General features: G+C 35.7%; 1 protein-coding gene across 6 annotated transcripts in view; it reads left to right on the top strand.

Annotated features, from left to right (window-relative positions):
* The window catches only part of WAPL (WAPL cohesin release factor), a 112,058-nt gene extending 86,206 nt beyond the window's left edge, over positions 1 to 25,852 (top strand). For all 6 annotated transcript variants that reach the window (XM_069071360.1, XM_069071356.1, XM_069071359.1 and 3 more), the window contains 11 exons: positions 455 to 682; positions 11,070 to 11,181; positions 11,807 to 11,904; positions 12,957 to 13,033; positions 14,052 to 14,227; positions 14,623 to 14,738; positions 15,083 to 15,244; positions 18,969 to 19,176; positions 20,370 to 20,458; positions 22,828 to 22,923; positions 23,446 to 25,852. In XM_069071360.1, coding sequence (XP_068927461.1) covers positions 455 to 682; positions 11,070 to 11,181; positions 11,807 to 11,904; positions 12,957 to 13,033; positions 14,052 to 14,227; positions 14,623 to 14,738; positions 15,083 to 15,244; positions 18,969 to 19,176; positions 20,370 to 20,458; positions 22,828 to 22,923; positions 23,446 to 23,511 — 1,428 coding nt within the window. In that variant the 3' untranslated portion in view covers positions 23,512 to 25,852. The remainder of the gene's footprint in view (positions 1 to 454; positions 683 to 11,069; positions 11,182 to 11,806; positions 11,905 to 12,956; positions 13,034 to 14,051; positions 14,228 to 14,622; positions 14,739 to 15,082; positions 15,245 to 18,968; positions 19,177 to 20,369; positions 20,459 to 22,827; positions 22,924 to 23,445) is intronic.
* Positions 25,853 to 26,417: the final 565 nt, after the last annotated feature.

Here is a 26,417-nt window from a genome sequence, read left to right as displayed (position 1 = left end):
GTGTGTGTGTGTGTGTGTGTGTGTGTGTGTGTGTGTGTGTGTGTGTGTAAGTAAAACTTAAAGTGGAAATACGTGTGTAAAAGCTTAATTAAGAGTTGAGCATTTTAGTATTTTGAAATGCCATTTATCTTATCCAGGGTATAAAAGACATTTAATAAAGATGAAAATGTAGTTTGTTTCCAAATGTTTAACCCCAAATTGTCAAATAAAAATCTAACTTTCCATACTCCAGTGAAAGAAAATTTAAGAAATCCTATAACCTTTTTGTATACCAAAGAACTTCAAGATCATTACAGTAAAAATCTGGTAGCTAAAATTAATCATTGTTACACATAAATCAGATCAGTCTTTGAAGTATTTTCAGAATATTGACATATTTTTAAACTTTTACCTCATTTGCTCAAAATTTGATTTGCTACTTAAAACATTTTTCCTTTTTTTTTTTTTTTTTCAGAATTTGTCCCTTTGTACAGCAGCTCTTATGTATATACTAAGTAGAGATCGTTTGAACATGGATCTTGATAGAGCTAGTCTAGATCTTATGATTCGACTTCTGGAGCTGGAACAAGATGCTTCATCATCGAAGCTACTGAATGAAAAGGATATGAACAAAATTAAAGAAAAAATCCGGCGACTCTGTGAAACTGTGCACAACAAACACCTTGATTTGGAAAATATTACGGTGGGTCTTCCTTAAAACTATATGTACATTTTGTGAGTTGACACCCTTGCTTAGAGAAATTGTTCATAGTTCTTACTAATGATGGTTATTCACCAAAGTGAACTTTTCCCCCATTACTTTTATATTAATAGTAAGAATAAGTGGAAAGAAAACATGGGTACTGGGGGAAGTGGGTGGGGGTCAAGATGTGTGTTGTATTATTGTTTCTGCTGTTAATTGGCTTTGTGGTATTTGGTAAATAGTTTTTCCTTACTGGACTTTGGTTTGCCCATATCATCAAATGAATGGGTTTGGCTAATAGATGTCTGAGGTCCCTTCCCTATTCATATTGTTAGGGTGCTTTTGTTCTTACTCCACTTCTTAATATCATTTAAATAGGACTTTGCTTACCATAGTATTTCTGTGGCAAGTAGTGAAAATGATTATAATGCTCTTGTATTACTATATTACTAGTTGTAACCACTTGTAAGTTACTTTACCTCTGAGTAAGTTGTTTTAAAATATATAATGCTCTGTCAAAGTCACAGGCTTTCATAACCTTTTGATGTATTGCACTAATCTCTTTTAAGTAATATGATGAATTATAATAATAGCTAGTATTTATATAGTGCTTTAAGGTTTGCAAAATGCTTTTTAAATATTACCGCATCTTTTTCTCACAACAACTCTGGGAAGTAGGTACCATTATTGTCCCCTTTATATAGTTGAGAGAATGGAGGCAGATATAGGTTAAGTGACTTCGCCAGAAACACAAAACTAATACATTTCTGAGGCTGTATTTGAATTCAGGTCTTCCTGATTCTTGGACCAATATTATATTCACTGTACCATCCAGCAGCCACCCATAGAAACTAAGCAACCTAAAGGAAATGTATATTATATTGATAATTTACTTATAACAAAATGTGAGTACTATGTACTAGGATATATTCCTCATTTCTAGTCCCATTATATTCAATTGTGTTAAAGTAGTACTTTGAAAGAAAGAACAGTCACTTAGATTGGTTTCAGGGTATTTTTATAATTGGCATAATTGATTTAGGAGTAGAAGTTTTCTACATATTTCTTTGATTCATTTTAAATTATTTAACTTGGACTAAAGTTCAGTTTAGAAAACACTCATTTTTTTCACTTAGGAAAGGTCAGTGCCTTGATGTAAGTGTAAACAGTTGGGTTGGTAAATGTATAGTTCAAGTAAGAATTTACTCATTTATTGGTGGTTGCCAGAAAAGTTTAAATTAGTAGAAGTAGGAACAAGAGCCCAAACAATATATTCATGGCTCTATATACCATACCCCTTTTTAAAGTGTTACACTTTTTTAATTAAAATTCTTGTGATATATTTTAAAGTGGTAGTTATAGCATGTATGTGTGTAATTTACGGTTCCTGTTACCATTTCTGCTGCGCCCTGCCCCTTTAAATTTTATTTTCATTTATCAGACTTTTTTAACTTTCCGTGCCCCCACTGGAAAAGTAAAAGAAAAGTAAAACCCTTGTAACAATTCTTTGTGGTCAATAATACTAATAATGATAGAATAGCTAGCACTTACAATGCTTTAAGGTTTGTTTAAAAAAAACAAACAACTTTACAGGTGCTATCTCATTTGATCCTCTAAAAGGCCATGTGAGGTAGGTGCTATTATTATCCCTATTTTACAGATGAGGATACTGAGGCTGAGAGTGGTTAAGTGACTTGCCTAGGGTAATTTCCACATTGACCACCTCCAAAAAATAATATGTCTCATTCTGCACCCTGAGTCCATCACCTCTTTGTCAAGAGGTGGGTAGCATGCTTCATCAGCCCTCTGGAATTTTGGTTGGTCATTGCGTTGATCAAAATTCTTGTCTTTTAAAATTGTTTCTTTATAGTGGTGTTGTTATAGTTTAAGTTGTTCTCCTAGTTCTGCTTACTGTGCTCTCATTAATTCATGAGTCTTCCCAGGTTTTTTTAAAACCTCTCCTTCATTTTTTATTACATAATAATAATCCATTACATTCATATTTTTATTCGGCTATTACACATTTGTTAGGTATGCACTTGATTTCTAGTTCTTTACCCCTACAAAGAAGAGTTGTTACACATATTTTTGTACCAAAAAAAATCTTTTTCCTTCATCTTTTTGGGTTAGGAACCTAGTAGATCTATTGCTAGGTAGGCAGATTGGTAACTTTGGGGGTATAGTTCCAAATTCATATTCCCTTCTTTTCATATAATGCAAATCCCATCTGTGATGCTATTTTTTTTTCTCCTAAAAAAAATTTGGGGGGGAGGGCAATTAGGGCTAAATGACAAGGTCACAAGACTAGTTTTGTGTTAAGTGGCTGAGGCATTTTAAGACTGTATGATAAGCCCCATTGATTGATGCCTTCCTAGCTCTTTGTTCTTTTCACAGATGTGGAAAGTAATAGTCACTGTCTCTTGGGCCTGCTCTGTCAGCACTCCATTGATACACACTCAGAGCATTTTAGAATTAGAAGATAGAAGAAATCTCAAAGGACAATTCAGCACAGGCCAAACTAGAACAGGTGTTTTCCCTAGGCCCAGGTGTTTGTGAGGTGTTGTGTCTGGGCAGATGGTATGGCTTGGTGGCCCTCCATCTTGCTGAAAGGCTTGTAAATGATGACTCCCATTACAATCAACTATTTCAAATCCCTCCACCCACCCCTCCATAGATGTCTGAGCATTCTAAGCAGTGGGGAAGGGTACTCTCCTGCTGTTGATTCCTCCTCCCCTACCAGTCTGGATGGGGTTTTTCATGCAGATTCCTTGCATTTAGGGTTCTTGTGGCTTTAAGTCTAAGCTATTTACCCTCTTTGTTAGCTTGTTGGGTGTGGTGTCCAGGACAACAAAAAAGGAGTCTCTTACCTTAGACTGCCTCTTTAAGATTACATTACTTTTTTTGGCCTGTAATATCACACACTGTTGACTTATATTCAGCTCATAGCTCACTAAAACCCAAAGATCTTTTATTCAAATGGATTATTGCCCCACTGTGCTTTTCTTTTTTTGTATTTGTGACAATGATTTATTTGAACATATTGCGTATATCATAATATACATACCTACATATACACATATAGTTGTATTTCATTTTAGTTGATTTGGCCCCATGTTATAGCTTACTTCAATGTCTTTTAGAATTGTCTTTTCATCCTGTGTTTAAGTGTACCTCAGAAGTTTGAATCATCTGCAGGTTTGATAAACAGCATAGTACCAGTGCTTTTATCCAAGTCACTAATTAAAATGTTAATTAGTGTGGGCCAGGGGTGGTAAACCTGTAGACTAGAGGCTACAGGTAGCTGTATGGGTCCATTGAAGAAATCCAAGCTTCTCAGAACAAATCCCCTTTATAAAAGGATTTGTTCTGTGAAGTTTAGATTCCATCAAAGGGTCACACTTGAGGACTTAGAGGGCCAGATGTGACCTGGAGGCTGCAGGTTCCCCACCCCTATTGTAGGCCAATTACAAATTCCTGGGATGATCCATTGAACATCTTCTAAGTTTATAGAACCATTAATCATCATTTGGGGGGGGATCTTAAGCCATTCCAAATCCATCTAGTTGTGCTATTATCTATACCCCGTCTCATCCTTTCCATAGTAATAGCATGACAGACTTTATCAAATGCTTCATCTATATAGTTCCCTTGATCTACAGATTTGGCAGCTCCTTCCTTCTAAGTACTTTTCTGGGCTATACTTACCTTAGAGGGTCTCATGGTCCGACTTGGAACAGGACAGAAATGTCTGGCTTTTGGCATAAGGAATGTGTGCCTTGTATCTGGTAGGACACCTAGCCCTTCAGAGGTTGGGGTTAAGAGAACAAATCAAAAGTATCAGCCTCTGCTTGTTGCAAATTTTTTACCCAAGATTGACATTAAAAAGGATATATTGGAGCAGGATGTGACTCAGTTTTGTCATGTAAAATGTGTAGCAAATTTGAGAAATAAATTGAAAATTCTTAACCCTTCTTGCAACCAGTCATAGTAAAAATCTTTCTTTAGTACCTGCCATGATAAAGGCATTCTTTAGGACCAGCCAGTGTTTGCCAGAGGATGAGGGTCATCTCTTTGTTCACTGCAACATCCAGCAGTTATGTATTGGAAGAGAGTAATGCTGGCTTAAGATGCTGTAGGAATCTCAAGGCAAGAGTGTCCCTGTTTCCAGACAGTTTCAAACAAACATTCAGAATTGTCAAGTATATGTTCTGACTTTGTGAATTCCCATTTTAATGACATACGTTATATCGTGCCCATTTCAGAAAGTAATTTTAAGTATTTCCTAGTTTACAAGTAGTCAGGAAGGAGCCTCACACACACCAAAACACAAGCCTGTTGTGACCAAAAAGAGACTTCTGTTCATCTTGTTAAAGATGTCAAATAATAAATTCTGTTAGTAAGATTGCAAAATGACTTTGCTGTAAATAGTGATTAGTTAAAATTAACTTCCTTAAATATGCAGAGTAAGGTATATATGACAAAATTACATTTCAGCAAAACCTCACTAATGAACAATTAACTTCAGATCCCAGTTACTATTGTTAATCATGCTTAACTGCTGAAAATTTCTGTGTAACCGAAATTTCTAGGTTCTAATCAATATTTATTTACTTTAAACCTTGTTTAACTAAAAAGCCATGCCGGATGCAATAATTTACCAATTATCCTGTGAAATTCTTTTAAATAGAATCATGCTCTTAGAACTAGAAAGAACCTTACTTTTTTATAGATGAAAGCTGGGGATCAGTAAAAATGTCTGATCACCTGGTTATGTGGCACAATCCCGATCAGAGAAACAAGAGTTTATTTATTTATTTTTTATTTTTTGGAGGGAAATTGGTGTTAAGTGACTTTCCCAAAGTCACACGGCTAGTTTTTTTTGTTTTAAATGTCTGAGGACGGATTTGAACTCAGGTCCTCATGACTCCAGGGCTGATGCTCTATTCACTGTGCCACCTAGCCACCCCAACAAGAGTTTCTTTAGATCATTCACACAGTAATATTTTCTCACATTCCCTTTCCCTATTTGCTTTCTTCTCCCTTTATAGATAAATGTAGAAATGTGGATATTTTGCCTGTGAAGGAATTTTGTGTCATTCTCTAATGAGCTTGGATTTGTCCAGAATGCTATACATCTTCCATTTTATGTAGCAGTTTTAGAAATATATGTAATCATATCTGTCCTTAATTTCTATGAGGCAAACATCAGAAATAAAAGGTATCTTATAAATATATATTTTCCCTAGAATAATAAATGTTATGAATTAAAATAAATTTTTTACTGTTGGAGACAGTGATCTGTTGGATACTAAATGAAGAAATAGGAGTTTTAGCAGTAGGTCTTTTGCTGAATACCTTTGTAACCTTTGGCAAGCCTTCCAAGTTTTCTGTACCTCTCCTTGTAAAATCATGTAGTTCATCTCGAATATCTTTAAACTCTTTCATGGCTTGTTAAAAGGTAGATGCAGGAGAAGTAATGATATCTCTTTCTCATTGTTAAAGCTTCTTTAATAATGTGGATAAAACTTTCATACTCCCTCTTGTGGCTATTTGAAAAATTAATTTTGGCCGTTTGGTCCAGAGATCATGCTAATAATGAAACCTCATACCATAGCTTTTTGTATTTTGTCAGACAACCCCAGTCTTAAATTTAAGTAGATAGATTTTTTTTATCTTTAATATTTTTTCCAGTTAATATATGAAGACAATTTTTAAAATTCTGAGTTCCAAATTCTTTTCATTTCTCCCATCCCCTCTCATTGAGAAGGCAAGCAATTTGGTATCAGTTATACACATGCAGTCATGTAAAACATTTCTATATTTGGTCATGTTGTAAAAGAAAACAGACAAAAAAAAGAAAAGCTTAAAAAAAAGCGTGCCTCAAAATCTGCTTTCAAACTCCATCTGTTCTTTCTTTGGAGGTGGATAGCATTTTTCATAGGTCCTTTAGAATTGTCTTATTGTATTGCTGAGAATAGTTAAGTCATTTGCAGTTGATCTATATACAATATTGCTGTTACTGTGTACAATGTTCACCTGGTTCTTCCCTCTTCACTTTGCATCAGTTTGTGTAAGTCTTTCCAGGTTTTTCTGAAAGTACCCTGTTTGTCATTTCTTAAAGCACAATTGCATTCCCTCACAATCAGATACCACAGCATGTTCAGACATTCCCCAATTGATGGGCATTCCCTCAATTTCTAGTTCTTTGCCAGCAGAAAAAGAGCTTCTATAAATATTTTTGTATATATTGGTCCTTTTCCTTTTTAAACTTCTTTGGGATATAGACCTAGTAGTAATATTGTTGGGTCAAAGGCTATATACACAATTTGATTGCCCTTTGGGCATAGTTCCAAATTGTATCTCCAGAATAGTTGATCTCCACCAAAAGTGCGTTAGTGTTCCAATTTTCCCACATCCCCTCTAGCATTTTTCATTTTCTTTTTCTGTTACTTAATCTGATAGATGTGAGTTGGTGTCTCAGATGTTTAAATTTCATTTCTTTAATCAATAGTGATTTAGAACATTTTTTAATATGACTACACATAACTTTAATGTCTTCATCTGAAAACTGCCTGTTTCTATTCTTTGACCATTTATCAGTTGAGCAATGACTTCGCTTCTTATAAATTTGACTCAGTTCTCTATATATTTGAGAAATGAGGCCTTTATCAGAAACACTTGCTGGGAAAATTGCTTCCCAGATTTTTGTTTTCCTTGTAAATGTGTTTACATTAGTTTTGTTTGTGTAAAAACTTTTTTCTTATTTTACTTTTTTTTTATAAGCAGTCGGGGTTAAGTAACTTGCTCAAGGTTACACACGGCCAGTTATTTCTGGGTATGGTGCTAAGTGTCTGAGCCTGGATCTGATCCCCAGGTCATCCCGACACTGGAGCCCATGCTCTTACTCGCTGTGCTACCTGGCCACCCCTACTTGTTCTATTCTTTAGTTTGACCCTGTCCCTTTTCAAAAGTGTGTCCTTCTAACTGCCCTCCCCTCCATCATCCACCCTACTCTCCTGTAGCATGAGATACCCTATTTGGTGTGTATGTGATTCCCTACCTAAGCCAAATTCAGTGAGAGTAAGGTTGACCCATTTCCTTTTGCCTTCCTATTCTTCCCCTCCGTTGTAACAGTTTTTCCTTACCTCTTCTATATGAGATAATTTACCCCATTCTGTCTCTCATTACATTCCTCTCTTATCTCTCAATTTCCCCTTTTAAGTATCATCCCTTACTATTCAATTGACCCTGTGCCCTTTGTCTATGTATACTTGTACACATATATACACACACACTCACATATGTATTCATATGCCCATATACCCTCCTATATAGGCATATATATATATGTATACATACATATATATACACATTTATATTTCTTCACCAGTCCTCATACTGAGAAAAGTTTCATAAGTTACAATTATTGTTTTTCCATATAGGGATGTAAATAGTTCAACTTTGACAAGTTCCTTGTGATTTCTTTTCCCTGTTTACCTTCTCATGCTTCTCTTGCTTCTTGTGTCTGAGTGTCAAATTTTCTATTCAACTCTGTTTTTTTCATCAAGAATGCTTGAAAGTCCTCTATTCCACTGAATGACCATATTTTCCCTTGAAATATAATACTCAGTTTTGCTGGGTAGGTGATTCTTGGTTTTATTCCCAGCTCCGGAATGTCATATTCCAAGCCCTTTGATCCCTCAGTGTAGAAGCTTCCAGATCCTGTATTATTCTGATTATGTTTCCACAATATTCAAATTGTTTCTTCCTGGCTGCTTGTAATATTTTCTCCTTGATCTGGAAACTCTGGAATCTGGCTATAATATACCTAGGAGTTTTTTTTTTGAGATCTTTTTCAGGCGGTGATAGGTGGATTCTTTCAACCTCTATTTAGCCCTCTTGTTCTAAAACATCAGGGCAATTTTCCTTGAGAATTTCTTGAAGGATGGTTTCTAGGCCCCCCCCCCCCTTTTTTTTAATCATGTCTTTCAGGTAGTCCAATAATTTTTAAATTATCTCTCCTGGATCTATTTTCCAGGTCAGTGGTTTTTCCTGAGATATTTAACATATATTTCTATTTTTTCATTTGTTTGGATCTGTTTAATAGTATCTTGATTTCTCATAAAGTCACTAGCTTCCATTTGCTCCATTCTAATTCTGAAGGAATGATTCTCTTCAGTGAGCTTTTGAGATTCTTTTCCCATCTGGCAAATTCAGCTTTTTAAGGCATTCTCATCTCCTCATTGGCTTTTTGATCCTCTTTTGCCATTTGATTTAGTCTATTTTTTAAGGTGTTATTTTTTTCAGTCAGGTTGTTGACTCTCATTTTATTATTTTCTTGCATCATTCTCATTTCTCTTCTCAATTTTTCTTACACTTCTCTTATTTGGTTTTCAAAATCCTTCTTGAGCTCCTCTATGGTCTGTAATCAGTTCATATTTTTCTTGGAAGCTTTTGGTGCAGGAGTTCTGACTTGTCTGACGATGTCTTCCTCCTGTTCCATGCTTTGATCCTTTTTGTCCCCACACTAAGAATATAAAGTCGGATTGCTGTGCTTGCTTTGCTTGCTCATGTTGCCACTCAATTACTTGACTTGCCACAGTAGAACTCTGCTACCAGAGAGGAGAGCTTTGTCCCAAATCACTGGGGTTTTCTCAGCTGCCGGAGCTATTAGTTGGGTGCCCTCTAAGAAGCCTCCACAGGCTCTGGCACCTGGTTACACACCTCAGGACCACCACCCAAGACAGTGATCTAGATCCAAGCAGGTTAAAGCAAAAGCAATTAACCCCTCAGACTTGTCATTTGTTCCCTCTAGGATCTGCAGGCCAGGAGTTCTGAAATAGCCACACCTCAGCTGCTTCTCCCCTTTTTGGCCTAGGGTCAGAGGCTGAACCGCACTCTCAGTCCCCTGTCCCCAAAGTCCACACTGACCTTTTACTTTGCCTTTGGCATTTATGGGTTGTTAATTCTGGAAACTGCCACAGCTTCTGGTGATCCACTCAAGTCCCTCCAGCCGAGGCTGGTTGGGGTAACCCTGAGGCTAAAACTGCAGGGGCTCACTTGGGGCTGGGCTCTGCTCCCAGCACACTGTGATGGACCCTTCCTGCTGGCCTGCCAGGCTGCCTTCAGCAAGAGATTTGTTTCTCTCTTGTCAGTTTGTGGTTTCTGTAGCTCTAAAGTTTTTTCAGAGTTATATTTTATAGGTATTTTAGGTGGTTGTAGGGGGGACTCAATGAATTTTCCTACTTGTATGCCTCCATCTTGGCTCCGCGTCCTCCCCCTCCCCCCCCATTTTTCCTCTACCTGTCTTACTTGGTTCCTAAAATCCTATTTTGAATTCTTCCAGGAATTCCTTTTGGTCCTGAGACTAGGTCCCATTTTTAAGGCATTTTGTGTAGCCCTTTCAACATTGTCTTCTGAGTTTGTGTTTTGCTCTTTCCTGTCACCCTAGTCCGTTTCTCTGGTCAGATTCTTTTTCATTGTTGTTTGCTCATTTTTTCCAGCCTCTTTCTTGACTTAACTTTGCTCTCTGTTCCTGGACTGGAGATGGCACTATCCCAAGCTTTAGATTTTTCCTGCTGTTGTTTTCAGAGCTAATTCTGATGTTCTGTGAGTTTTCATTTCCTGGCCTGTGAGATCACAAGTACTCTCTTCCTCCCTAAACTGTGACCAGGATCCCCATTTCTGTTTGTGCTCTCCTGTGACCCTGAACCTCATTTGGGCAATTCAATAAAATCCTGCTCCCAGTGTCAACAGAGTTCCCCTAGAAGTTCCTAATGATGAGTTGCATGACCTCTTTACCTTCTGTGGACTGACAGCATTTACTGGACTGCTTTCCACTCTCATCCCAGTGAGATCAACCTTTCCTGATAGAGTACTGCTTTGTGTACAGCTGGAAAACTGTTTCACCCCCATTTGTTGGTTCTGCTGCTTCAGAATTTGTTTTGAGGCATTATTTTAACATTATTTGGAGGGGAATTTGGCTGAGCCCAGGTGAGTCTCAGTCTTTACACTACCATTTTTGGTCCACCCATGAGTAGATAGAATTTTGGTATTTAGTGGTGATAGCAACTTTTCAGTAGCAGATGAATATATTTGTAAAAGGAGGGAGAAAATAGATAAAATGTGCATGAGAAAAAAAAATTTGTGTGTGTGGCAACTTGTAAGTAATAAATATAATTGAATGTTCACACAGAATTGGTTGTGTTTTTCTTTTTCTTTCTTAAGCCTTTTCCTATATCATTCGTTCTGTTTAACATTAATAATATTTTATTGTGCCATTTCATGCAAATGTTATCTTGCAGATATTTTGGTCTGTATCAATAATGATTATATATGAGAGTTGTTGCTAAAAAATTGTTCATTAATAGTAAATTCTGATTTTCAGACAGGGCATTTAGCAATGGAGACATTATTGTCCCTTACTTCAAAACGAGCAGGAGACTGGTTTAAAGAAGAATTACGCCTTTTGGGTGGTCTCGATCATATTGTAGATAAAGGTATGCTAGGCGTAAATTTCCTGTAACATTTAAAATTTTAATTAGGATCTACAAAGGAATGTGTTTTTACCTTGCATTATTTGATATTAACACAGTAAATTAAATGGATTTTTTATGTTGTCAGTTTGAAAAGCCCAATTACTACATCATTTACCTGTTGTATGATGTTTTTTAATCTCATAATTAGCAGAAAATAATACAAGTTTTCATCTTGTTGAAAATTTTTTTTAAAAGTGATTTCATCTTTTAAATAGAGCTATCTGGTCCCACAACCAAAAATACTGCGCCTGAGTGATGTTTTCTTGCTTATGTTTTGATTTTGTAAAAATATGCTGTGCTTGTATAAGCTAGGATTAGGAGTCTTTAGGAGTATACCTTTCAAGTTTCTCCCTCTCCCCTGCCACCCAAACCCAAGACAATTTTAATATATCATGAAATTTGTTTTAAACAGGTATCTCTTAGACCCTGTTATAGTGGTCTTTAATTTCTGACCTAGCAAAGTAATAAACCCTGGGATAATGTTTTATATTAGTGTGTATATTAGTGATATGAATATGCTTTAAATGTGTAAGTTTTAGAAGTCTATATTTTTGTGACAAATGTTTTTCCTCCTGTTTTTTCATAGTAAAAGAATGTGTGGATCATTTAAGTAGTGATGAAGATGAAGAGAAACTGGTAGCTTCGTTATGGGGAGCAGAAAGATGTTTACGGGTTTTAGAGAGTGTAAGTATAAGTTGATTAGGATAAAATTTTCGGGACAATATCCTTTAATAACTATGCTTATAATCTTCTTTATGTGTAAATCATCAAAGAAATTCTTTTTATTAGGAGGATTTTATTTATTTCCAAAAATTTGTTAAGTAACTAATTGTCAGTACATTAAATGAACATTTAACTGTTGTTTATTTATGTTGTGGCCCAAAATTATAAGTCTGTGTAATTTTCTTTTTAAAACCATCAGGTCTGATTAATAGGCAACATTATTGTAGGAGAAAGAGCTAACTAGATTTAGAGTCAAAGGACCTGAATGTAAAGTACCACTCCAGTCTTGGGTCATTTCTATCCAGTTACTTCTATTTAGACCTCCATATCCTCCTATGAACCGAGGTGTTAAAATGCTTCAAATTACATGTGGTGTGAGCTAATGGGAAGAACATGGGAATGCAGTCACAATGTGAACTCTGTCCCATGCTTGCTGTTTACAAAATTTTGGGTCTCAGCAAGTTTACTCACCTTGGACCTTAATTTCCTCATTCTAAAATTAGAGGATAAAATCAGATGACTTCACAGGTGTTCCTATGAACATATGTGCCAAATGGTATCATTTTCTCTCTGCCTTACTTGAAATTAGGTCCTAATGGTTGTTTAACTTGTTTGAATTGAACAATTTAGTGATATTAAAAGAAGTGTCCTGTATATGAGTCCAGTGTGATCTATTTCAAAGTATGTCTGTTTATTCCAAAAGTGATTTATTCTCCTGATTGTTTTACTTGATTAGTTTCTAACCAGCTTAATGTGGGTAAAGCACCTCACATCAGAGGTGTACTAACACTTAGTAAATGGGCTTTATGAGAATTAAGGTGAACCTTGTTTTATTGTATTTCTGTAGTTTAACAAATGACATTAAACTTAGTTTAACATTCACTGTAGATTGGAAATTATTTTCAGGAAGGTAGGAAGTAAGAATTCAACAAATTCTTCTGTTCACCTACACAAATACTCAGTAAAGTCAAATCTCTAATACTTTATTAAATGATATCTTTTTCCCTATTTAGGTAACAGTACATAACCCAGAGAATCAAAGCTACTTGATAGCATATAAAGATTCACAGCTTATTGTTTCATCAGCAAAGTAAGTCCTAAAATAAACAGAAGACAGAATTTCTTGAATGAGAAATTGTTTTATGAAAAAATAAATTGTTGATTTATTGTTTCAGTAATTTATTCTCTGTAATCAAACTCAGCAAATGCACTGGTAAAAACTCGACTGACTGTCCTTGAGTCCCAGTTTGTTGCCACTATTGGAGTGAAATTCAGACCAAATGCTATATATACATGTATCCAAGAGACTGGTGTTAGCTCTGTAATTGTGCTTTGTAAGCCAGGATGGCATCCAGCATCCCAGACCAAGTGTTGTAAAAGACTCACTGCCCCTCAGTCAGGCCCCCTGAAAAGATAAAAGATCATCACCACCAACCTCTCCGATGCCCCCCAGAGCATCTGTTCCCCAGCAGACACTGAAATGAAAACGGGAGGTATTTTAGGCATCCTAAGGAAAGGGTCAGGGAACAATCTAACATGTTAGGAAATAAAGGTTAGAGAATCTTTCTCAGAATATGGTGGAACGGATTAACATCCTTCTTACTTCCAGTCTGATTCTGTACTTGAGAGCCTATGTCTGCTTGTGAAATGCATATAGTACTAGAGACATGTTTAATCAATTCTTATTCCATGCCTGGTGCTCACAGTTTAATTAAATGTATTATCAAGACAGTGGCTACAGTATATCCTAACATCCCAAATATTTTGAGATAATGAATATTTTCATTCTTTTGCGGTGAGGAGACCTGGGGGATGGTCCTATGTCATCCTCTGTATTGAATATCGAAGGTACCGTTAAGGGTACTTGTGGGAGATGGTGAGATAGGTCAAGGAGAAGTGATTCTTGAAAACGAGCAATTAGACATAGGAGCTGTGTAAAGAAGGGCTAGGCTATGGTAAGATGACTACTTACTATTCTCAGGGGCTCTGAAAAGTTAACTAAATTTAAGATAAACCACAGATGTGTTTGAAAGAAATTTGAAAGTATAAGTAATTTTAAAACATTAAAGTGAAATGACTTGTATGAGAGCTATTGTTTTTCTTTTTAGAGCTTTACAGCATTGTGAGGAATTGATACAACGATATAACCGTGCAGAAAATAGCATATGTTTACCTGACAGTAAGCCTCTCCCCCACCAGAATGTAACTAACCATGTGGGTAAAGCAGTACAAGACTGCATGAGGGCCATCATTGGTGTGTTACTCAATTTAACTAATGATAATGGTAAGTATTCTTTTCTAGATGTTTCCTACTTACAGTATACTATACTGCATTTTGCAGAAAAAGCAAATTATTTTCAAAACTGTTTAATTTTTTTCATTTACACAGGGATTACCTACCACAGAATAATAAGTGAATAACTATCTTATGATTAATAACTAGTCATTCTAGAAATAAGGGAATTTTCAGAACCAGTCCAGAAGATGAAGCAGCAATTAACATCAGCAGTTGATGTCTCATGGTCATTCTTTTGAGTATGAAGGAAAGCATTACATTTAAAAAACTTTTAGAGATGCCCTTAACATCCTGATTTCCTAATATCCAGTTTTAAAATGCTGATGTATCATTTGTATAAAGTAATGGATGACTAAAAACCTATACTTGCAAAATTCTTTCAGAATGGGGCAGCACCAAAACAGGTGAACAGGATGGTTTGATTAGCACAGCAATGAATTGTGTGCTTCAGGTTCCAAAGTTCCTACCTCAAGAACAAAGATTTGATATCCGAGTGCTGGTAAGATAGAATTCTGTTTTTAAAAACCTGGAGAAAATGAGCATTTGCAAATAATGGAGGGGGGAAACCCCCTTAGAAGCGAAAAGTGAAAGGCAACGAACGTGATATTACTTATGTTAGAGTTTGAATGTGCTTTTTTTAAAATTCTCTGAAAAACCAGAAAGTAATGAAATAAGGGCCTAAATTTGGGGTACAATTAATTTTCGTATTTGATAAAGATAAAACTTTCAGGGTGGCAAGATATGATTATAAATGTACTACAGTTGGTCAAAAATAAAAGAATGCCTTGACTCTAGTTTTATTTCTCTTTGTTTAAAAGAAAATCTTCTTTTTTATTTCTATAGGGCTTGGGTCTACTAATAAATCTAGTAGAATATAGTGCTCGGAATCGGCACTGTCTAGTCAATATGGAAACATCAAGCTCTTTTGACTCCTTCTGTGCTGGAGAAGGAGATGATAGTTTAAGAATAGATGGACAGATTCATGCAGTTCAGGCTTTAGTGCAGGTAAGTGACAACTTCAAACTATAAAGGAGATCTTGTCAATAACTTCTATTGTAGTGAATAAATTTCTATACTAGACCTTAATTCCTTCATTTGTTACACATTTAAGCATTTTGTGGACTTTGAAGCATGTATGCATTTGTCCTTTTTCAGTTTTTCACCTTTAAATGCTACTTTTTTACAGTATACCTGTTCTTACAGATGGAATAACTTTGAGCTAAAATATACGATGTGTTTGGTTTGAACTAATAATGTTGGTTTTGGTTTAAACATGGTATTGAGGAGTTTCATTCTCTGTGGGCTTGTTCCAACCTGCCATGTTATTAATAGGTGTGTATAGTGGAAAGAACCCTCATCTATAAAGTTGGATGACATGTATTTTACATCCCAGCTCTGCTTACTCACTAGCTTTGTGACCTTAGCAAAGAGATTTCCTTTCTGTCTCTTAGTAATCCCCATCTCTAAAATGAGGGCATTAAATTAGGCCCCCTTCATCTGTAAATTCTGTGTCTGTGTGTGTGTACGTGTGCATGTGCTTGTGTTTTGGTCACAAGGTAATATTGAGCAAGAAAATTTCAATGGCTCAAGAAATACTTTAACCACTGCTATAAGCCCACAGCCTAATAGTGTTGGATTGGTATAATTTTCTTTCTATATAAAAAGCAACATTTTTACGGTTAATTTTTTTGTATCTCCCAAGTGGATGATCTGTATGTAACGACTAATTTACTCCCCAAGACAGTAAACAGTCATTAATACCTTCTATAAGCCTTTGTACTCTGACAGACACTGAAAGAAGAAATAGAATACCTTGACCTGCTCTCAAAACCTGTTACTTAAACCCTAAGAGTATGGCTAAATTGTGTTGTTGTCTCTTAACCTAGTTTAACCTGAGACAAAAACCTTTTCCTTCTTTCTTTTGCCGAGCAGCTTCAAAATAGCACATAATATATTCCTTAGATATCTTTTAGGGTTTTACTTGTAACCCCTATAGAATAAGATAGTTTTAATGAGAAAGGTTTTATCACTTTTTCCCCATTCACCCACCAGGAGCCCTCTTAGAGCAGTAAGCAAAATTAAAAAATCTAGTCCTTGTTTTCCCTGACAGGTAGCAAAGGCCAGTAGGTATAAATTAGATCTTTCCGTGCAAACGTGACTTCTCAGCTGGTCAAAAGGTCATCTCAGGTTATTCCTTTACAAAGGGTAATTGAAAGTTAACTAGTATGGTTATCCATTCATCTCACCTCCACCCCCAAATATCTTAAAACATTTTGTTCTAAATTCAAATGAGAAAGATAGTGCGATGAGATTTCAGCTTTAAAGTTGTTACATTGCAAATCTTTGTAGACAGATCTGAACCTCATTAAAAATTGACATTCTTTTGAATATCATGGTGGTCTTGAACCACTTTTTAGGAAATGCCATTTGTGGTCTAGATCTGTATGGTCCTGAAATCTCATGATTATATCCATATGCCTTGACTTATTTCATTCAGAACTTTTCATTTTTTATTTTTAATAACATTTTCCTTCTTAAGGCTGGAGTCTTAAACTGAGTTTTTAAAATGCAGCTAGGAAATTTAGAATAAATATGAACTCGTTTTATGACCTTAACTTAACTACATTGCAGAGTATTGTTTAACCTGTGTTATTTACACAGCAGGACTTAATACCCACAAGGCATTTCTTCCCAGGTGATCCCCTGAATGAGGCTCACAAGTTGCAGCATGGTATGGAAAGAGCACTGGACTAGGAATCAGAAGACCTGGGTTCAAGTGCCAGCTCTGCCACTTACTAGCTGTGTGACCTTGGGCAAGTCATTTAACCACTCTGAGCCTCAGGTTTTTTCATCTGTCAGGTGGTCATAATTCCTGCCCTTAACTACCTCACAAAATTGTGAGGATTAAATGAAGTAATGGAAAAAGCATTTATAAATATATAAAGGAGGCAATATAATTTTATAAGTGTCAGGTATTCTTGTGTTTTGTTATTTAATATTTTAAATCTTCTTACTGAGGGGCAATTAGTTAGCAGTGGCTGTTAGAGTTGAGACTAGCTCTCCAGCTCAGATATTCATTTTTGTCATAAACACTAAGGAATGGAAGCAGTTAGTTGCCCTTCGTTTACAGTATCCTCAAGATGAAGGAAATATCCCCCAAATCTCCCTACTTTCCCCTACATAACCTGTTTTGCTCTAGCTATGAATTAATCTAAATCTATTTTTTTTTCAGGCTTATTTCCCAACTTTCTTGTCCTCTAAAAAGCTTGGTCTTACTATGAAGGCAATTAAGTAGTACTTCCTTTTGTGTGTCCTAAAATAAGCCTTTACATTGTCAAAAATTATTTGTTTTACTTCTGTTTTTCCAGGATTGGCTTTAAATGTCCTTTTTCTTCCTCTACAAACTCTTCCTGGATTTATATACTGTTTGTCTTTCCAGTTTGTGGAGTTCTGATATCCTTAGTCTCTTCTCACATGGAAGCTAGTCTCATCCTTTGGTTAGTTTAGTTGATTTTAACATTTCTAGTTCTGTTATTTCTTTCTTAAGATTTGATGACTAGAAGTGCATGTAGTATTACATGTGAGGGCTGTGGGATACTGCTTTTTTCCCCTTTCATGTGTCTAGTACCCTTGTTATATAATTACCTCTTTCCCTCCCTCCCCCCCTTTTTGATAGTTACAGCATCAAATGCACTGGAGCTACTGTAGAAAAATCTACAAGTTTCTAAATCCCTTCCCTAAGTGGTCTCTAATAGCTCAGGAACCATCATCCACAAACAGTTGGGGCTTCTCCCTCCTGCTCCCCAAGTACATTACTTAATTTAAACTTGCTCAAATGGAAATTTGTCTATTTTTCTGCATGCTTACAGATTCTTTTAAGGTCTTCCTGTAAATTGTCGTCTTTGGTTTGACATTTAACCCTAAATAAATTTTAATATCTTTTTCTTTGTGTACTTCCTTTTCTAAGTCATTGATAAAAATATAACTGAGATTGATACCCAGGGTAACCTGATGCTTCTCCATTAAAGTCCCTATTTATCCCTACCCCTTTTTTCCTGTCTTTAAGCCAGTTCCCTGTCCTTAAAATTAAATTAAATTTTTAAAAAACAACACTGTTTCAGTCCCAGCAGTAATCATTATTTGGAGAACAACACCTAAATAAATGACATTCGCTATTTTTTCCTTGTCTGCGTGTTTGTACCTCAAAAAATTAACTTTGTCAAGAGTGACTTCCCTGTAAAGAAGCTGCATTGCCTTTCTATAGTAGAATTTAATAATTCTTCTCTTGTCCTGTCCCATTTATTTCATCAGGTCTAGGCTTACTTTTCTAATGCCTATCATGCCTTCTGTTCAAAATTATAATCAATCTTCCCCAGTTATTTGTGACCTTTCAGGCTTAGAACAACAAAAATCCATTGGTTTTCAAAAAGAATGTTTTTTAAAAAGTGATTTTTGAGAACAAATTAGTGTTGTTGCAGTATGATAGATCATACACGAAGTATGGATGCTTTGTGCTATTGATGGGACAGGAGATTTGTTTTGGTTTTGCCCTGATGTTGTGTAGTAAGAAGGCAAAGGGAAGTATCAATATCATCATCCTTTTTCACCACTTAGTAGCTTCATGGAATAACTTTTCATTTTTAAAAATAGGAAATCCCTTAAATGCATGTATACGTGTACGTTATTATGTGTGATCTGGTTTTGACTGTTTCTAAACTATCTTAATCAGTTATTCCTCGAGCGTGAGCGAGCAGCGCAGCTGGCCGAAAGCCAGACAGATGAGCTGATCAAGGAAGCTCCCACTGCCCAGCATGACAAAAGTGGAGAATGGCAAGAAACAAGTGGAGAGATACAGTGGGTCTCTGCTGAGAAGACAGACAGTCCTGAAGAAAAAGAAAAGAAGGAAGAGGATGATGAAGAACTTGACCTCAACAAAGGTCTGTCTGATGTTTTTGAGAAGGGTGAATGAGAAAAAGGAATCTACCTGCCTTTTTGAATTAAATTCATTTTTTAATTGATTTTTTTAGGTATCAACAGGTTAATTTTAATCTTTCCTCATTAACATTTGTTCTTATTTTGAAACGTAATTGTCTATTCATCTTAATATTTTTACCACACGTTTACATAGAACTTTACAATTTATACTACACTTTCAGATCTAGCAGCATATTTGATATTTACAACCACTTTGTGCCCTAGGACATGATAGATGATGGCCCTGCTTTATTTTAGAAGTAGGGAGATTAAGTCTAAGATTAACGTAATTTACCGATAGGTCACATATTGAGAATTCTAATCTGGCATATTCTTTCTGTAGCTTTCTGTTATAACTGAATTCTATAATCACTTGGAGTTAATACTTAACGATTTGGTATTGCAACATTGTTGTTTGAGATGTTTGCTTTTTTTTTTTTTCCTCAGAAAACATTTATGTACCTATGGGAAAAAGCAAGAAGGCAGCTTGTTAACATAGAAATTTAAAAATCATGAGGTCTGAGTTCTAATCCAAGTTGTTAAATTGACATAACATTAGCATATTATGACAATTCTAAGGGATCTACAACTTTTAGTTAGGGCTAGGTGCACTTTCATGAATACTTTGTCCTTTTTGTTCCTTGTTCCTGCTGTATCTGTTGCCAATTCAGACTGGCTTCTAGAGTATAATTAACGTTAAGTTCCAGTCTGTCTCCTTTTGGTAGATGCAAGTGTTTCCTTGGGCCTTAGTTTTTTTCCTTCTATAAAATGAAGGGATTTGATTAGTAAATAATCTCTAAAGTTCCCCCCCCCCAACTCTAAAACTCTGATCTTTTTAATTGTGGTTTCCTTATTTTGAAATATAATCCATCCTTATCATCTATTTAGGAGGCAGTGAAATAACCAGTGACACAAAAAAATGGATATATGTTCTGATCTAATTATCTTAGATTCTATTACTCATGCATTTATAGGTTATGTTCCATTTTTTTAAGTTGGTGTACAAAGTATAGCTCCTTTTAGGAGCTGTTAGGCATAAAAGTTTTTTTTTTTAATTGTTGGAAAATAAGGTATTTAGGTACTATAATAATAAAAGAAGTTCTTTAAAAATGCAAGATACTATTTTGTCAAATTACCTTTAAATACTTGTTTTCAGCCCTTCAACATGCTGGCAAGCATATGGAAGACTGCATTGTGGCCTCATATACAGCACTGCTTCTTGGCTGTCTCTGCCAAGAGAGTCCAGTAAGTTACACAGTTCAATTTAACGTTGTAGAATTGTAAAATTATTTTTGGACTAGCAGTTTTATGCATTTTATATGTCAGCTTCAGTTTTTTTTTTTTCCATCTTACTGTGACAAGAACAGGCAAGAGATGATTTGGTTTGCGTGTTAACTTTCATATTTTTTTATCAAAACTGTTTGAGTCTCCTTTTTTGGTAGTCTAGGCAGACTTTGCCCCATTGGTATAGTTAATAGACTCTTTGTCAGATTGTTCCTGTTCCTCTTTCAGAAGTAGTTTTTGTATCACAACATGAGTCGTTTATAATCCTTGCAGGATGGAGTTTTTAGAATCGTGTAGTATATGAAATGACTCAAGAAAAACCTAGCTGGCATATATCAGAAGTAGGACTTGCAACCACATCTTCATCACATGAGGCTGACTCTGTCCACTGACTGCTGATGATCCTTTGGAGTCAAGCCCAGCTTTTCTTGACTGGTCTTGAGCATATTGTTCACATGGGCAGCAGCTGAGATGGGTGTCAAAAATGAGGGAGGAGAAAGTGTTCATTTTGTTTGATTTTTTAATTATGTCCCAAATGTGGGAAAGATTATACTTAAAAGTCAAAAAGGATTCTAATCTAGAGCCCAAGCAGAAAGATTTAGAAGGAAAGAGGTAATAGTCTCTTCCATAATTGCAAAGAAAATATTGTTTGTATGAATCTGGTTTTCCTAATTGACTGTATTGAAAATCTTTAAAAGTTATACTTAATGAATTCCATTTCTTACAGCTCTTTCTCCATTCAATCACCACGTCATATTCTTCTGTACCTTTTAGTTCCTTTCCATATGTACTGTCAACCTCACTAAGCCAGATTCTTATCACCTCACATGTGAATTAGTATGATAGCCTTCTGGTTTCCCTCTTCTGGAAAGCAGTGTGAAATCATGTCCCACCCCAAACTCAGTAGCTCTCCATGAATTCACCTCAGTGCTTACAGAACAAACTTTAAAATTGCTTTTCCTAGTATTTGGGGTCCTCTTATTCTACCCTTGTTGCTTGATATTCTCTCAAACAACAAAAGAAACTCTAGTTTTGTGCCTGTAATTATTCTTAGTGTGCAGTGTTACCTAATTATTTTATGTTGAAATATCTTCTGTAAAATCATGACATCTTAAGCCGAGGAACCATGCCTCTTGTTTCTTTTTGTATCTCTCCTGGTGATTAGGTACTTGGTATTTACTGAATTACATAACCTTTCTCCAGCGAATTAAGAGGTCATTGGTTTGGTGTTGGCAAAAGGTTTAGGGGCCTTAAGGGGAAGAATGTAGAAGCAATGAATGTCAACCCAAGTAAGAGATGAACAGAAGAAATGCATGGCAACATAGTACATGTTGGCTGAACACAGGAATGTTTTGTTTTGTTTTTTTTGCCAAATGATCCATCAATATTTACTAAGCCCCTCATGTGTGCCAGACAGGCACACATATTACCTATGTAATACAGTAGATGGAGCACTGGGCCTGGAATCAGGAAGACCTGAGGTCGAATCCAGCCTCTGACACTTAATAGCTGGACAAGTTACTTCACTTCTGCCTACCTCTGTTTCCTCAACTATAAAATGAGCAGGGGATGAAATGGCAAATCACTCCAGTGTCTTTGCCAAGAAAATTCCAAAAGGGGTCACCAAGAATCAGAAACGATTGGGCAACAATAAAATGTGCTGGTACCCTACATAATGCTAGGGTTACAAAATTGGAAGAAATTTAAGGTCTTTTATAGATACTGACATTTTTTTCACCTGTTAACCAAGCCCCTTCATGTAATCTTAAGACACTGTCCTAATTGTAGAAAAAAAAGAACAGGTTAAAAATTTCAAGGGCAGGGCAGAGAAGGGAGTCTTTCTGTGACCTCAAACCTTCACAGATCTATTCTGACATTATCAGTTTTAGAGAAACTGATTAATAATCACTTAATGAAGGCCCTAATTTGTAACTAAATATAATACTTTATTACCAAATTACTGAATTCTGTTATTACTAAATGTAATATTTTATAACATTAAGACTTAGCCTCCTAATTCCTAGTACCATGTTTCAGAATCCTAGGTTACTGTTGGGTTATTTCTGAAAAGATTTGTTCCTCTAGTTTTCACAGTTGGTTGTTCCCTTCCTCCAAGGGTCTGGATTCTGATGAGCCACAAACCTGTGTACCACCTCCTTTTTCCTTTTTTAAATCTGTCAGCATAGTATCTGCCTTTTGGGGGGCTGTTCTCCATTTCCCAGAAATCCTAAGCTAAGTATGCACAGGTCATGTATATACTTAAGCAGAACAGTTTTATTTTGTGTGTGCAGCTACTTATAAATATTTGTTAAATTGAAATGTTTCCACAGATCAATGTGACTACTGTGAGGGGGTACTTACCTGAAGGGGACTTTTCAATAATGACTGAAATGCTCAAAAAATTTCTGAGTTTCATGAATCTTACCGTAAGTAGCATGTTTCCTTTTTTTTTGGAGGGGGGAAGGCAGGGCGATTGAGGTTAAGTGACTTGCCCAAGGTCACACAGCTCATAAGTGTAAAGTGTCTGAGACCAAATTTGAACTCGGGTCCTCCTGACTCCAGGGCCGGTGCTCTATTCACTGCGCCACCTAGCTGCCCCAAGTAGCATATGTTTAAAAGTATATTTTTCCTCTTCCTTTCTTAATACCTTATGGGCTTTCTCATACTTAATTTGTTGGTACAGACTAAAATACTGAGGGCTATGGTGGGGAATTGGGGGAAAATATAAAGTTAGTTATCCTATATTTTATACTAATTGTATGCATTTTTTTATCTTGTGGAATTCTAGAACTCTGGCCTTTTAGGATGTTAATTTTTTTCATCAGGGTATTTTGAGGTTGGATCACCTGTTTTGCAGCTTTTAGCACAGTAAATCTGTGAAGAAACTAAAACTTTGAATGCTTACTTTCATTCAGATCTTTGGTTTCTGTTAACTTTCTTGCCCACAGTGTGCTGTTGGAACCACAGGCCAGAAATCTATCTCTAGAGTGATTGAATACTTGGAACACTGCTAGATACTTCATTTCCGCTGCGGGCACTCACTCATGCTGGAGCCACCCTTAGACAAAGGAAGAAGTCATGAAAGAAGTCCTTGAAGATACACAAAGAGCATTCATCTGTGTCATTCGTGTTGGGATTTTAAAGCTACTACCTGGTCTCTTAATCTTGCATTCTGCATTTTGCTAAATGACAGTTACTACATCAATCTGCAACTATCAAAAATGAGGGGGGAGAAGTTCTGATGAAAAAATTCAGGCTCTTAATGATGTAGTGCAGTATTTAAATGTCCATATTTTGGCAGGATTTACCCTTGCTCCCCTTCTTTTCTTGCTTTGTCCTGGCAAGTATAACTTTATAAGGCGAGAAAACTTGCTGCTGATAATGCAACTGCTGTGTATGTTGAGCCACTGTTGTCATGCCAGCCAGGTGCAAAAGCAGCTTTGCTACTGAAGTATCAAACAGGTGTTCGAAGTACATTCTGGACAGCAGCATAGCTCCTTTCTTGAGTCTCATTTGCTTTTGCTTTTTTTGTTGAATGAATCCAAAATCATAAAATAAAAGCTTTTATGTAATTTTGTGATTTTTAACTACTGTCTATATTTAAAATTTGTTGGAATCCAAAGAGGCAAGAATTGGATAGTTTATTTTTTTACTCTTGACCAGGTTCAAGTTGTTGGACTATTTTTCATTTCCAAGAACATCCTAAACCATAGAAAATTACATACCATAAAATGTCATAGTTCTAGACGGCATGCAAGAAAATAAGCAATCCAACAGTTTGAAAGGGAATATTATATGAAAATGCAGTAACTCTAATGTTGTGCCCTGTTAAGGATAAAATGAAATATCAGTCCCAGGGTAGTTTACACTTAATTATAGGTAAAAAAAAAATCTTTGAAACTGTTCTGTTTCAAGGGCGGACTCTAGATATATTTTATAATGCGCAGTACAGTAGATATAAAGAAGCTAAAACACCAATGTGGAATTCATGTTTCCAGATAACATTTCTATTAGTATATTCTTCTATAGAATGGCAAAATCAAATGCATAAACATAAAGCCTTAAATTGCTGATTTAGAGATCTTTTGTCCAAAGTCTAATTCATAGCAAAGCATGTTTGAATACTTTCATCGAACACAAAATCTCAGAAAATGCATTTTACATATTTCAGTTTGGAACATGGCAGTGATTTCTTGCTTTCGTTGTTATTCAGACCAATAAAACTTGGTAATTTTTGTTTCTTTTAAATTAAGCTGGTCTCAAATATTTGCAGGCTTTCCAGAGATCTATTTCATCAACATTTTTTAAATACCTGTATGGGTAATTATATCATGTTTCTTCATTGGATTTATAAAACTTGAAGCCATAAAAAAAATATGAGTTCGGTGTGTATTGGGGAAAATAGCTAAAAGTCTAATCTTACCATTTAGACTTTGTTATTTCCTTGTATAAAGTTACAAATCTCTGCTCTTGTATCAGTGCCAGCTGTAATTATTTTTAATACAGTGGCTGCCTTCTATGTCTTCCTATTTTTGATAATGCAGATTGTTGGGGATTCTATAAGGAAGTAACTGATTAGAGGCAAATCCTGTTTTGCTTGTTTCTTCTTTTTCCTCCCTCTTCTCATCTAAGAACACATGCCAGTGTAACTGAAAAAAATGAGGTCATGTTTGCCCTGGGTATAAAAAATTGAGAGCCAGTTGGTTTGAAATATGTATATGAGTAAATGATGTTCACAGATAAATCAGCTAGATATATTTTGTCTCTTTTGTTTGATTAATTTTAGAATAATGTTTTTCATTGATCTTTGGATTTCAGAAAACAGATTGTAGGCTAAAGTGACTAGTGGCAGATGGTAAGAAATAATGAAGAAAATCAGGGCTAACTCCATTTCTCTGTTACACTGGTAATCGTTTTGAATGGGAATTGATTTACCTCAGTGTTTAACAGTTTTTTTTTTATAATAACCAATTGTCAAGCACTGATAGAGATGCAGAATTGGATGGGGGGAGTAGGGCGAAGTGGTCACCTTTGAACTGCAGTGCGTTTGTGTGTTTGGAACCCTCAGAGAACTCTGCATTCAAGGGTCCTTGAGGCTGACTTGCAAATTAACTAAAATTTTAAAGTAACTTTTTTTCCACTGTAAATATTTCTGTAAATACTATCAATTGGAAATTAGAACAGTAGAGTACTTTTCTGAATCCAATCCTATTTTTATTTTATACAGTATTTCTCAGCTGTGATCTTTGGAGCAAAAGCCAACGGCAGGAAAAAATAGTTTGTACCAGTTTCATGAAGTATGTCTTTGGGTTTTTGTAAATAATTTTAACTCAAATAAAATTGCTACTTTCAATATATATGTAGTCTTTAATATAGTATCTATCTCGACTATTTGTTTTTAAAGGTTTGAACCTTTCATTTATGTATCATCGGCCATCCACAAAAGTAATGTTTCTGTTCTCTCCTTTCTCTCCTTATGGAAATTTTGTATGTTAGAGAGAATTCTTTCCAAAATGTGAGTTTAGTTTGTTTGGTTTTTTCGTTTTTCATTTCCCTCCTTTTGAAACATAATCTGAGCATGATTATTGGTTGGGTTTTTTTGTTTGTTTGTTCTTAGGAATAATCAAAACTTAGATAAGTCTCTTTCCTCTTGGCTGTTATATCTGGCACCATGTCTTTCTCTGATGTTTTTCTGCTGTCATGACTTAAATTTATACAGCTCTAAAAAGTTACAAAATGCTTTTCTTGAATCTGTTTAGGTGGACCTAATCTTGAAGATGCAGAAACAGGCTTGCTTAGTAACTTGTACTTCAGAAGTACAACTCAAGGCTTCTATGACAGTGGATTCCATTTTAATTAGAGATAAGTAACAGTAACTTGACTAAGTGAATAATTACCTATATAATGCAAAGGAAAAATA

This window comes from Petaurus breviceps, unplaced genomic scaffold (assembly GCF_028583685.1).
Source record: "Petaurus breviceps papuanus isolate PSGF00001 unplaced genomic scaffold, PetGlider_PUasm1.0 90825, whole genome shotgun sequence".
Classification (NCBI taxonomy): Eukaryota; Metazoa; Chordata; class Mammalia; order Diprotodontia; family Petauridae; genus Petaurus; species Petaurus breviceps.
Note: the sequence above shows the minus strand (reverse complement) of the source record. Positions and strands in the feature narration are given on the sequence as shown.